Genomic DNA, 13,886 nt, shown 5'->3' with positions numbered 1-13,886 from the left:
TCAGACTGTGCAGCTTCTATGGCGGTTGTAGCATGGCGGGTGAAGTCCTCAGTGCCCCATTCGCATCCTAGGTGGCACAGCTGATTCCATCCTGGCTGCCCAGCCCAGGCCACTGCAGCCAGTGGGGAGTGAATCCATGCAGGGAAGATAGAATCGTCTCTCTCTTTTCCAGGCTCTGGTTTCTCTCTCTCTTTCAAAGACTTTATTTTGAAGGATGAGTGTCCAATAGAGAGGGAGAAAGAAAGAGAGGGGGGTTGGGAGGAAGAGGGACCTAGAAGAGAACTCCATCTTCCATGCATGGATTCACTCCCCAAATGGCTGCAATGGCCTTGGGTGGGCCAGGCCTCAGCTGGGAGCCTGGAGCTCTACCTGTTTCTCCCTTGCGGCTGGCAGGAGCCCATGCTCTTGAGCCATCACCTGCTGCCTTCCCACGCATGTTAGCAAGGAGCTGGAACAGAAGTGGAACAACTAGATGCGAGCTGACACTCTGATATGGGCTGCTGCTATTGCACATGATGCCTCAACTCACTGTGCCACACTGCTGGCTCCTCCATCTGGAAATGCCCTCCTCCCACCTATCCCCACCTGCTCAATGGGGATGAAGCTTCCAGGCCTCACGTCCCCAGGTGTTGGGGAGGCTCCCAGGAGACAGGGAGGTGCTGGTGAGAACCGTGCCCTCCTGAAGCTGTGGGGCTCACCTGTTGAGGCCCTGGCAGTAACCAATGGCGGGGTTGTGCCAGGCAAAGGCCAGCAACACGCGGCGGAGCTTATCGGGAAAGCAGGAGGTGGGACAGGTGAAATGCTTGTTGTTGGGGAAGGTTCGGTTGAGGTCCAGCTCGATCTGGCGGGCGGCAGGATGATCGCAGGCCTGGCCCCGGCTCAACAGTTCCTGGTAGCGGCCGGGAGCGTGTAGGTGTTGGACACGAAGGTGGACCAGCCACCTCCAGACACGCGGCCGGTGCTCACGTGGCACTCCGGCTCGCAGCAGCTGCTTGAGCTCAGCGGAGGGTGTGAGCTCGCCCAGGGTGGCCCAGCGCTCCTGCAGCGGCCGCTCCCCCGCCTCCAGGGCCAGCAGGTGGTGAGAGCGCACCTCCAGCGCCTGTATCTTGGCCAGCAGTTTCAGGTCTTCCACCTCGTAGTCAGGCACAGTCAGGAAGCCATACTCGTCGTACTCGCTATGGGTAGAAACTTATGTTAGCAGGGGAGAGGCGCTGTGGTGGGGTGTCTTGCAGGGCCTTCCCTGGTGAAGGAGTAGGCTCTGGCTAAGCCACTCTGGTTTTCCCAACCTCTGTTGGCTCCTCTGTGTAATGGGGAGAGGGAGACATATGTACCCAGTCCTTCTGTGCAAATCTGAAAGGCTCTCAGTACTCCACACAGCCTAGGCTCCAGGAAGCCTGTACCGCTCACATAGAACCCTGCTGGCCATGGCCAGTGGGGCCAGGCTTGGATGTAGAACTGACGGGACCAAGGGCAGGCAGAGGCAGGTAAGCTGGCGCTGCAGCCCACAAGGCTTTTCACTATGCCATGTATATTTGCCCCTACCGTGTACCCCACATATGCTACCAATTTGATCCTAAGGATCCTGCAAAGCAGGGGGTCTTAGTCCACGCTGTTTGGAAGCTAAATGTGGGGTTCAGAGAAGAATTCCCAGGTGTCACAGGGAGAGGGCCAGATCTGGCGCCAAAGCTGGGGTTCTGTTACAGGGCTCCCCGTGGCATCCAGGATCCATAGTCACCTGCTCCTTTCTATTCTGCGTGACTGCTCATGGTTGGTGTGTTCGGCAGGGGCACAGCAGCCTGCTCAGCCTCCTGTTTCCCCTAAGCTCTCTGTCTGGGAAGCTGCCTGGCTAGTGGAAAAAGAGGCCCTGGAGGCAGCTGGTGGCACTGAGGCCTCTGGCACTGCCTGGGAGCAAATCACTAATAGTACCTGAAGGGCAGAAGGAGCTTACAGCAGGCCAGCTGGGGATTCTGAGTCACACAGCCCTGCCCTGCCCTGCCCTGCCCAGTCCTGCCCTGCCCTGCCCATTCCTGCCCTGCCTTGCCCTGCCCTGCCCTGCCCACAGGCTTACCTGACAGGACTCAGCTCCACAATGTCGGCAGAGGCCTCCCCGGCTTCCCACTGCAGTGCCTCCTGGACCAGCTGTCGTAGCAGCTCTGAGTACTCACTGGCCTTGTCCCCCAGGGCCTCCTGTAGCCTCCGCAGCCCGGCCAAGTACTTGCTCTCCACCTGGCAGTTCCTGGCTTGCAGGTAAGCACACTGCAAAGGATGGGGGGCAGGTCACCTGGTGGGACTGAGGTCACTTCGCACCCCTCCTTACCCCCAGACTTTTCCAGAAGGGAAAGGAGAGGGACCTTGCCTTGGGGAGCCCTGTAGGTGAGAGAGACCAAGGTCCAGTGCTGGAGCTGGGTTTGGGAGTGTACAGGGTGGGCAGGTACCCCTCCTACAGCCCCATCCTGGCACAGCCACCACCAGCTGTGGACCCTAGGCAAGGTCCTGAACCTCTCGAAGCCTCAACTTTTTTACCCTTAGCTTGGGGGACACCACTGAGTCAGCCTCAGGATGCTGCTGAGACCTGTGTGCATGTGTGTCAGGCTTTCTGTGGTGTGTGGCATGGAGGCAGTTCTCTGCAGGTGGGAGTGTGGGGATGGACACCGCCCTCGTGCCCTTGGCTGCTGCTACTACACAGGCTCTGGTCCTTGCCTGGGACATGGTCCTGTGCATCCTCCTTGAACCTGTGTGTTCCTGCTGATGGCAAGCCATGGAAGTTCTCTGGGCCTTACCTCCTGCTGCTGTGACTTGCGGACAAGCCTGACACAACCCCCGGAACATCCTGGCTGCTCTTTCCCCCTTTAGGTGGCTGGGAGGGTATAGGGAAGGTGTGTCTTCACAGTCAATGATGTGCCTCTGCTGCCCCCTGCCTGGGTCACCAGTGATGATGGAGCTCTCCGAGCCTGCTCTACCTGTCCCCCCTCACTCACACCTGTGACTGGCGCCCCGCTTAGGGACTGCTGATTTCCATAACCCACCCCTACTTCTAGGCCCCTTCCCTTAAGCCCACGGCCTCCACCCCAGGCATACCTAACCAAGGGCGAGGGCAGCTCTCAGCATCCTCCAACCACCCCCAGGTCTTTGGTGTGAGTAGCAAACTCCTCCCCTCCAATCTCATGTGTCACCAGCCCTGGCCGTGTTCCCCACCTGTTGGCCACAGGGCTTTACCACACCATCTAGGGGCGTAACCCTGGCACTGCAGGTGAAATTGCCCATATCGGAGTCCCAGCTCCCTGTTGATGCTCCTGGGAAGGCAGTGGAAGATGGCTCACGTGCTTGGGCCCCTGCCACCCCTGTGGGAGACTTGGATGGAGTTCCTGGCCTCTGGCTTTGACCTGGCCCAGTCCTTACAGTTGGCTGCCATTTGAGGAGTGAGCTGTTTTTTTTGTGTCTCTCCCCTTATCTGCCACTCTGCCTTTCAGATAAAATGGATAGATAAAACCTTCCATTACTATGTTCTCTTTCCCTGCAAACCCTCTTTCCTCTGTTGACCTGAGTCATACTAACTTACCCTTAGGCGTCTACCTAGAAGACACTTCTTCCAAGCAGCCTCCCTTGACTTACCTTCCCCTCTCTGTTCTCCCAAGAAACCCTACTCCATCCTGATGGTGGTCAGTTCCCTTACTTGTCTGTGTCCTCCTTGGGGACAGGGGTTCAGCCTTACAGGTCTCAATGTCATTACCTGTGAGCTGTGAACACCACTGAATGGGGTCTGGAGAAGAGCCTGACTGGGGTTCCATTGCTGAGGGCTCAGGCTGTGGGGTCACGATGGGGCCTGATATGGGAGTAGCGTGGGTGGTTCCCCTGGGAGGGTGGGGACGCTCAGTGAGGGGCTTACCTTGGTCAGCAGGGCTTTCTGCTTCTCGGCTACCTTCCTCCAGATCTTTGTGACCTGGTGGATCTCAGAGTTGAGGAAGCGGTTCTGGGTCCGAAAGGCTTCCATGTCATCCTGAGGAAGAGTGCAAAGCATTCTGGGAATCACGGTATGTGCAGCACCCCTGCAGAGGTGGGCCTGGGAGGGGGGTGTCCTTCCCATAGACACGCCCACCTGTGGCAGCAGAGAAGACTTCCCCCTTTCCACTCTGCGACATACACAGCATAGAGCTCACTGGGCCTGTTGTTCAAGGTCTGGCCCAGACTTCCCTGCTGGGAGCCCTCAGGCAGGTCCCTGAACCCCTCTAAGCCACTCTTTATCTGCAATAGGGTGCACACACCAAGCACCTCTCTGAGGCCAGGCACCGCGCACAGCTAGCACCCCGGGGGTGCTCGCTGCCAGAGCCAGCACTTCCCACCATGCATGCACACACGTGGCTTCCCCTGGTCTCTCTGGGTTGGTGTTGCTCTTTGTCATTCCCTCCAGCTCCCTGGGAGCACTGTCAGCCACTGCTGAGCTGACTATTCTGTAATTTCATCATGGCTCTACCTGGTGTGTTTTCAAGCATGGGCCGTGGTGCAGTGGGCACCACACAGCCTGGAGTTTTCCCTCTCCTGTAGGGGAGGCTTGAGCAGGGGAAGCAGCTAATGGTGCATAGGCTCACAGCATGGCTCAATGATACCAGATGAGTGGGAACTTGCTCCCATTCAGGGACATGTACAGGCTGCAAGCCAGCTTGCACACTGAACTCCAACAGCGTCTGCTGTCCTCAGCCTACAGGGCTGACCCTGCCACAAACATGCCACGCCTAGCTGCCTTCCTCCTGTGGCTTCTCACCTGCCCCACAGGGCAAGCTGGGCTTGTGGTCTATTACACTATCTCACTTGACTCTCCTCCTCTCCCAATGCACCCCTACCCTGTTCAAACTCCGGGCTCTATGCCCTGCAGAAATACTGACACTAAATGTGAGCTGCCATGTTCTGAGCAAGTTCCTACCTACTGTCCCGCCATACCCCATCTGTATCTTTCTCCTGAGGCTGGCGAAAGGGACCTACATGCTGTGAACATTGGGTTGGTCCAGGGTCATACCCCACTGCATGCGAGTCTGCAGAGAAAACAGACACCCACAGCCCCTCCTCCATACAACACACAGTGCTTCATTCACCTGCCCAGCTCTTTCGTTGCACTCAACCACACACAAGGGCTCAGTGGTTCGGTTCTGAGGGAGTGAGGAACTTGCCCAAGGCCACACAGCTAGTAAAAGTGTGCCAGGGCTCAAGTCCATTTGATTCAGACGCTCTGAGCCTCCTGCACTTCCCTCTGAGCTGCTGTGAGTTCCCTCCTGGCTGGAACCCTTTGCAGGACAGAACACCCATCCCCTCCCCATTGTCACCTCTGAAGTCACCTGTGTGACATCTGCCCGCAGGCAGGATAACAACACATCAAGGACTGTGGGCCTGCCCATGTGCCAGCACTGCCTGGTGGCTGGGGGCAGGGAGGGTGTGGCTGCAAAAACGTGCATAGGAAGGGGTCTTCAGCAAGTTCATGGGGGAATACATATTGGAAAAGCACTGCACATGACTTTCAGATTTGTTTTTTTACAGCAAAATGAACTTGCCCTTTACTTCCATTTTTCCACAGACTTGGAAGCATTCTTAGTCTTCATACATACATCTTTACACAGCAGGGAGGAGGTGAGGAAAGGCACAAAATGTAGCTTTACAGGCTCAACCCAGTCTGTACGGCTGTTGCTCTGGCTCAGGTCATGCATAGAAAAAGCCTCGCCCCAGGGTTATTCCAAGTGCACCTGCACTTTCTCCCCATATTTCCAGTTTCATTTTTAACATAAAACTTTTTACTCAACTTGGATTAAACATTTTAATACAGGGTTTGAGGCCAACATCTAATTTTCCTTGGTGTTAACATTAGCTATTTGTCTCAATGGCTTTTATTAAGTAATAACCACCCTTCCCACAGTGAGTTGGCAACAAGACCTTATTTGCATACCAAGTCCTTTTGTCACAATTCCCATCCTTGCCTCTGAGGTCCTGGACAAGTTCGTTATATCCCTGGGTCTCATCCCTTCGTCTGGAAAGCAGGGGTGACAACAAGCCCAGCACAAGGGCCTAGGGTAATGGTTAGGGGGAAGCTCCAGATGCAGGGAGACTGGGGAAGAATGGCTAGCACATAGAACCTGCAATGCCACTGTCACCTCCTGCTGAGTTCTCACGACACCTGTGTCTGCCTACTTGCTCCCCTTGGTCTCCAGGGAGCCTTCCTAAGGCTCCTTTCCAATGCTGTAAATGCCCTGGAAATGCATGGGACGTGAGGTGCCACCATCACCCAAGCTTCCACCATGTGCTAGACCCACTTCCCACACTGCCATTATGTGGTTGAGTGTTACTTCTCCCACAGTGCTATAGGACAAGATATTAGAGAGCAAGCAGGGTACCCCTTATTTGGAAAACATCTGTTGGACTTTTTTTTCCCAAATCTTTGCATAGTGGGCTATCTTGGGGATCTGAAGAGCAGGTTCACTGAACTTCCACATACACCTAGTACATACAGCCAGAAGGTAATTTTATATGGGAGTTTAGGTGCACCTGCTTTGACCATGACCTATTACCCTAAGTCAGGTGTGTGCAGGCTTTCCCACTCACAGTATCATGTTGGTGTTCCCAAGTTTTGAATTTTGGAGGCATTATGGTTTTCAGATTTTTGGATCAGGGATGCTCAGCCACAATCCCCACATGGCAGATGAGGAAATACATCCAGAGATGGTAAGAACCCCGGGCTACATGGGATCCGACCCCGCAGCTCAGGCTCAGTGAGCTCCACTGAGTACAGCCAGGCTTGAGGCCAGTGCTGCAGACTGCTCTAGCCCACAGCTCACTCCTGCTTCCCTCCTCCTTCCCCCTCTCCAGCCTGGGTTCCAGCTGCCCACAGGTACTGCCAAGGTTTTGGAAATCATGTTTCTGTCACATGAGAAGCCCTGGTCCAGCCCAGGCAGGGAGGCTGGTTTGTGCACTGCTGTGGACTGGTGGCACCCCCAGACAGCCCTTCCCATTCCGCTGGTTGCCCTACCTGGAGTGTCCTTCATGGCTCAGAACTGTAGGGAGGAAAAAAGAGACCTCAGAGAAGAGAAAGACACAGGACAGTCACCAGAGGAGCAAAGCAGCAAAGCACGACGGGAGAAGGGGGTGGGGAAGGACAGAGCTGCTGCCTGGGTCATTTCCGTGCAGGGCTCAGGAGCTCAGGGATTCTCCATGGGAAACGGCTGTGGCCTTGGCCCTGTTGCTTAAGCCTGGGAGTCAGTGCCCCCAGTGAGGGGAAACCTCTTCCTCCTTACAGCCCTGCCCTCCATTCTGCACGACCCTGGGCGGGTCCTTCCCCATCTCCCAGGGTTCAGCTGTCCCCATGAGACAGGGAGGGGCAGGCTGGAGTGCTGTGTCTCACCAGCTGTGACAGTCAACAGGTCCATGAGCCAGATTCAAAGTGACAGCTCCACAGGACAGGGGCCTCGTCCTAAAGCTGGGGGTCCTTGATCCCAGGGCAAGCGGGACATGTTACTGCCCCCTGTCCAGTAAGAAGGGGCACCTGGCAGGCAGACTCTCTGAAGTGAATGGCACTGGGTCTGTGTGCGTTTACACACCTGTGACGTTCACCGACATGTGACATTGCTGCACATGGAACTCCAGGGACACACACACAGCTGGCTGCCGGGTGAGTCGGGGCTCCAGCCATCCCTCATGCAGGCCATAGCACCCGGCCACTCCGTCCGAGCAGTGGATCCCAGCAGATGGGACTGAGTTGGGACGGCAGCACATGGCAGGAGAGCAGCCCTTCAGGGCTGTGCCGGGGACCCCTCTTTCTAACAACCCAGCTGCACCCGCATTGGAAAGCTGTTTCATTTTGACCCTAACCTCCATCTCAGACCAAATAGGGGAAATGACCCAGTGACTGGTTATGTGGCTTTTAAACTTTGTTCAAATAAGAGAAGGGAATCTGGTTTTTGCGTTCCATCCCTTTCTCTTTCTTACAGCCTCATATGAGGCAGGAACAGTTGGGGGTGTGCCACACTGACATGAGAGAGCCTGTAAGAGCCACAGCTGGGACTTGAACACAGGGAGGAGGCCTCTGCCCACCTCTGCTGCTGGCTTTCTCGGAAGTGCCTTGGTTTCTCCTTCCCTCCTCTCCCCTGAGCAGCTTCTTCCTATGGCCAATCCAGGAGACCTGAGGCCTGGCGGACAATGGTACCCAAGGAGCTGTGAGTGGATGGGGTTCAGAGCAGCCACTCACAGGCTTCTGGCTGCCTTTGGGGATGGTGGGAGCTACACAAGCTGGTCCTCAACCTCAGGCTTCCCAGAGGAGGCTGTAGCCTGACAGGCATCATACCTCTAGCATAATTCCTGGGCCCAGCGTGGTAGCCTAGTGGCTAAAGTCCTCGCCTTGCATGTGTTGGAATCCCACATGGCTGCCAGTTCTAATCCTGGCTGCTTCACTTCCCAGTCAGCTCCTTGCTTGTGGCCTGGGAAAGCAGTAGAGGATTGCCCAAAGTCTTGGGACTTGGCACCCATGTGGGAGACCTAGAAGAAGCTCCTGGTGCTTGGCTTCAGATCAGCTCAGCTCCAGCTGATGTGGCCACTTGGGAAGTGAACCAGCGGATGGAAGATCTTTCTCTCTGTATCTTCTTCTCTCTGTACATCTGCCTTTCCAATAAAAATAAAAATAAATCTTTTTTCAAAAGCACAATTTCTGTCCATCATGCCACAGCTGCCCCCTGCAGGAAGGGGCAGCCCAGAAACAGGGATGAAAGGGGAAGGAGGATGAGGCTGGCACGGTAATACCTAGAAGCTGCAGAAAAGTTGATGGGCGGCAGAGCAGCCAGTGGACGTGGGTTCCCGGACAAGCTCCTAACTAACCTTGCCCAGCTTCAGTACCCCCACCTGTACAGGAGGGATCAGATGTGGCCGCCTCTTAGGGCTGGCACGAAGCCTAAAGGAGTTGAAGCAAGTGAATCTTTGAGGATGGGCCCAATGTTCTGTCAATTCCATGTTCAGCCCAACATGCGTACTGCAAGGTGACGGGTCATCTCCATTCCATGGAGAAAGGCCCTGGGGTTGGGAGGACCTCCAGAAGCCCCGGGGAGAACAGTTGTGGAGTCCCTACCTTCATGTGCTCCAGCCTCTCCTGCTGCTTCAGGAAGTCTCTGTGGGCTGCCTCAGCCAGCTGCTCTGGTGATGGCGTGAGGCCCTGTGTGACCTTGTCTGAGAGCTTGTAGATGACCTGCTGCTTGGCTTCGTTTTTGTCCATGAGCAGCTGCACGTGCAGCTGCAGCTCCTGCACCTGCTGCTCCTGCAGCTGGGCCGTGTGCACCAGGCTCTCCCGCTCCTGCTCCAGGGCCTCCACCCGCCTGCCCAGCTCGGCAATCTGCCGCACCTTGTGCCGCACCAGCTCCAGGCGGTCTTTGTCCTCGGTTGCTGATAGGTACGCACTGGAAGCCCTCTTCTCCTGCTGGGCAGCCTCCAGCGCCTTGTGCAGGATTCTCACCAGCTCCTGGGCAGCGGGAAGAGAAGGATCTGGTGAGTTGGGGAAAGCCTGTCCAAGTGTTGGAGGTGGGGGTGCAGGGTACCGCCATCCCAGCTACCCTGAGGTATGCCTGGCAGCCACCCTGGGACAGCTCATCGTGACAATTGCTGTCCCACTTTTCCCATTCAACACTGTCAGCAGGCCATAGAGTCCCCCAACTCAAAACCACATTTCCCACCAAGTCACAGTGAGGTGTGCCCAAGGGGCTGCAATGCGAAGTGAGAAGTGATGTGGGCAGCGTCTGGGTCATACCTGTCCCCGATACTGGACACCTGGTCCCCAGGGCAGTTCCTTTTCCTTCCTGTGACCCCTCCAAGTGGAGGTTACAGCTGAGAGTCACTCAGCCACCTTTGGAGTCTCCCAGTGTGCTTCAGGCCACAGCATTCTGGGGTTTCTGGGTGACAGCTGCTGAGCCCATAGCCTGACTTTTACATGTTCATTTCAGGATAAACAAACTGCAGTCTGGGGAGCAGTGGGGTGTGCTCCAGCCCCAGCTGCTCAGGGTTTGCCAAGTAAGCGGCACTCAGGCATGACTGCACTCCTCCTCCCTGCCACTCTGTGGCAGACATTACTAATCAATAATCAATCTTTTTTTTAAGATTTATTTTATTGGAAAATCAGATATACACAAAGGAGGAGAGACAGAAAGATCTGTCCAATGATTCACTCCACAAGTGGCCGCAATGGCCGGAACGGTGCCGATTTGAAGCCAGGAACCCAGAGCAAGTACAGGGTCCCAAGGCTTTAGACTTTCCTCCACTGCTTTCCCAGACCACAAGCAGGGAGCTGGATGGGAAGCGGGGCCACCGGGATTAGAACTGGCGCCATTATGGGATCCTGGTGCATTCAAGGCAAGGACTTTAGCTGCTATGGACCCTACTAATCAATCTTGATTCCCCTTCCTGTAGGCTCAGCAGAGGTCTCAGAATCCTTCCCCATCGACAGTCACTACCAATCCACTGTAGCCAGCGACAGAGGAAGCACACAGGCAATCTCTGGGCAGAGGCACGTGCAGGCAGCCTCCTCCCATCTGGGTCTGGTCCCCGGCCCTCTGTACTGTGCCTACTCATCTGGCACAGGGATGAACAGAAAGTTCAGAAACAATGACTCTCAGGTTAGCCCTGGGAAGTGGCAAGTGACAGCATGTAATCTTGGGATCTGCGCCTCCCAGTGCCTTCTTGCCTTTAACTTTCCTGGGGCTCAACATCCCCAGCCAGAAGCTTCAGCCTCCAGGCCTTGCTGCCACACTCTGCACCCATTCCCATTTAGAAGCACATGTTTTCAGCAGCTGGCACTTGCAAGCCTAAACTGGAGCATTGGTTCCTGTCCTGGCTGCTCTGCTTCTGATCCAGCTCCCTGCTGATGCACCTAGAGAGGCAGTGGAAGACACCCCAAGTGCTTGGGCCTCTGCCACCCACAAGGGAGACCCAGATGGAGCTCCTGGCTTCAGCCTGGGCCAGTCCCAGTAACTGTCGCCATGTGAGGAATGAACCAACAATTTTTTGCTGTCTCCCCACTTGGAACTGTTGTATTTGCCTTTCAAATTAATGAATAAACAAATCTAAAGAAACCCAACCAAACAAACCAACAAAAAGCACGTGTTTTTCTTGAGAGAAACTTCTCTTTCTCTCTGTGTCTTCTCCTTTCTGTATACCTGTATCCAAACCAAAGTTTTTAAATACATGGTTTGGGAACTGTGTTGTGGTGTAGCAGGTAAGGCTGATGCTGTGATGCCAGCATCCCATATGGACTCTGGTTCAAGTCCTGGCTATTCCACTTCCAATATAGCTCCCAGAAAATGTGCCTGGGTTAGCAACGGAAGATGGCTGAGTCCTTGGGCACTTGAACCCACATGGTACACCCAGGAGAAGATCCTGACTCTCAGCTTTGTATCAATTCAGCCTTGGGTACTGCAGCTCTTAGGAGACTGAACCAGTGAATGGAAGACTCCTCTTTTTCTCTGTAACTCTGCCTCTCAAGTTAATAAATTTTAAAAGGCAAAATAAAATAAATAGATCAGTTAGGCAGGACTTTGTGCTAAGCACAACTCCATTCCGAAGAATTGCCAAAGATGAGGGCTTTATTCCAGAAGCTAAAGTCAAGGCCATTTAACCTGTGGCTTCTGCGGACCGTCAGTGACCCTCCCTGCTCTGGCGGCCTCTTTCTCACTCACCCCGGACACCCATTCAAGTATCACATTGACGTCCACCAGGAACCCACTCAGTGCCAAGCTCTGGAGCCTGGTACTAAGTGCTGATGGGGAGTTGGTTGGGGGCAGTGAGTCACTGCAGTGCAGGATTCCTGCAAGAGGAGGGGCGTCTCTGGAGAAAGGCAGGCAGGGCCATTTCAACAGAGCCAGCAAGCTTGGGGAGGCCAAGCAGCAGGTGGGGGGTGGGGAGGGTAAGGGAAGGGCTTTCCCTGTGGCTGACTCCACAGACCCAGCACTGGCCAGGAGGAGCCACAGGAGGGCAGGTAAGAGCCCGTGGGTGGGGCAGGAAGGTGTCTGGAAGAAGGTGATCTGAAGGGCTGGAATGTTCAGAATGCAGCATGAGGTTCTGGGCTCTGCAGAGATCAACATTCCTGGCGCTCCAGGGTGACCAGGCAGCCTGGCTCATTTTCTGATCCAGTTGAGAGCCGAGAGTTTACCTTGGGTTGTGGCCAAGTGGCACGGCTGCCCAGTGTGGGCAGGAGCAGACTCGCTTTGCCTTGCAAGCCAGCACTACAGCCCGGCTGCTGCCTTCTCTTTTCCAGGAACACAACACCAACCCCTAGACTCCCTGCAGCAGAAGGGTGGGCTTGGGGGAACAGCATCCCAGGAGAGGGAGGTTCATGGATAGCACGGTGAAATGCTCCTTCTAATTTCCTTTAAAATTTTTTACAAAAGGGAGCTCCCCAGGTTTGTAAGAGGTAGACAGCCAAGTGTCCACTGACGGATGAATGGATAACCAAAATGTACACGGCGGAATATCACTCAGCTTGCAAAGACGGTCTCTCAGACACCTGGCCAGCACCTGGGTATGATGCCAGGAAAAAGCATTCCTTCAGGATACCCACCTGCGCAGGGCTGTGCCCAACTTGATACCAGCAGTTGTTGCATCCCAGAGGGCAGACCCCACCCAGACCTTACTTAGCAAGGAGTTACAGACCCAAAATGCTACATGGTCATTGTGAAAAGCAGCTCTCATGCACTCACAGCATTAAAATCATTCACAAAGCAAGTGAAAATCCAGAGGCTGCCTTGGGAGTGGTGGTGGTGGGGAGTGTCTCTGGCAGAGGTGGGACAGGGCGGGGCCCTGAACATGATTAAAGTAATTCAGTCAGTTGTCAGCCTGCATCCCAGCGGTGAGCCCTGCAGTGGCTGGGCCCGTGGAGGGCTCTGCTGTCTCATTCCCTGGCCCCAGCCCCATCCTCATTCCACCCTTGCTCCAGAGGACTAAGTCAGGGATGTGGCTACTCACGTGTGTGTATTCTCTCCTTTGGATGTTTCTTCCAGCCCTCTGTGCTCTGTTTATGGCAAGCAGTCCTACAGCGGGCCTATCTCTGTGGTGTGTGTCTTCACTTGCAGTCTGGGGTCCTTGCAAAGGGTTAGCGCCCCGTTCCCAGGCTTCCTGGCCTATAGCACTGTGAGCCAAGACACCTCTATCCTTCCTAAACCGCCCAGTCTCGGGATTCAATCACAGCAAGACATTCCCTGAGACCCTCCTGCCATCAGCTTCTCATGGCATTCAGCCTGTGTCTTCCTTCCTGCTACGATGCCTTGCTCATCATGGTTCAGCCTGGTGTCCCATGTCCTGTCATGTCACAGCCACCTGTCAGCCCCTTGGCCACCAGTTCCTCCCAGACCCCCAATGCCCTCTGTAAACACTGTCCTTCTTCCAGAGCATGTGCCCCTCTGCTGGTAATGCAGGTATCTGGCACCTCTGCTCTTGGTGGCCTTTTGTCACCCAGTTTGAGTAAAAGCTTGTCCCCAAGTAATCCAGAGTGCACTTTGAACTTCCTGTGGTTGCATCTTTGCAGCCCACACAGCGAGGTCATGGCATGGTGCCTAGCTCAACAGAACATTTGGGATGGGGTAGGGTGGTGGTGAGTGGTGCCTGAGGCCTCCCTGGGCCTGAACTCACCTTCTGAGACTTTAACTCCTTGGTGAGCATCAGAACCTGCTGCTCCAAGGCCACTGCCTTCTCCTGGGCAGTCCGGGTCCTCATGAGCCCTTCAGAAAAGAGTGGGAAGGTGTTGCTCTGGCGCTTGGCCATCTGAATGAGATTGGCAGCCAGGGAGGACTTGGGGCTGGGCTTTGGAGAACCTGTGAGAGGAGAAAAGCTGAGGTCATGATTGAGAAGGGCAGTTCGCAGAGGCACCTGCAGGGTTTCATAAA

At 55.1% G+C, this 13,886-nt stretch overlaps 1 protein-coding gene across 3 annotated transcripts in view; it reads right to left on the bottom strand.

The window, feature by feature from the left end:
• TBC1D2 (TBC1 domain family member 2) overlaps positions 1-13,886 on the bottom strand; it is a 43,315-nt gene that overhangs the window by 8,066 nt on the left and 21,363 nt on the right. For 2 of the 3 annotated variants that reach the window (XM_041004546.1, XM_041004547.1), the window contains exons 5-9: positions 13,633-13,814; positions 9,092-9,478; positions 3,887-3,997; positions 2,069-2,256; positions 699-1,175 (exon numbers count right to left, since the gene is read on the bottom strand). In XM_041004546.1, coding sequence (XP_040860480.1) covers positions 699-1,175; positions 2,069-2,256; positions 3,887-3,997; positions 9,092-9,478; positions 13,633-13,814 — 1,345 coding nt within the window. Of the gene's footprint in view, positions 1-698; positions 1,176-2,068; positions 2,257-3,886; positions 3,998-8,317; positions 8,342-9,091; positions 9,479-13,632; positions 13,815-13,886 lie in introns of those variants that run through there. The other variant, XM_041004549.1, reaches the window with a different exon arrangement.

The sequence above is a fragment of the Ochotona curzoniae genome, unplaced genomic scaffold, assembly GCF_017591425.1.
Source record: "Ochotona curzoniae isolate NIBS_2020 unplaced genomic scaffold, NIBS_Ocur_1.0 scaffold_3208, whole genome shotgun sequence".
NCBI lineage: Eukaryota > Metazoa > Chordata > Mammalia > Lagomorpha > Ochotonidae > Ochotona > Ochotona curzoniae.
The sequence above is the reverse complement of the archived record's forward strand: the minus strand, read 5'-3'. Positions and strand labels throughout refer to the sequence as shown.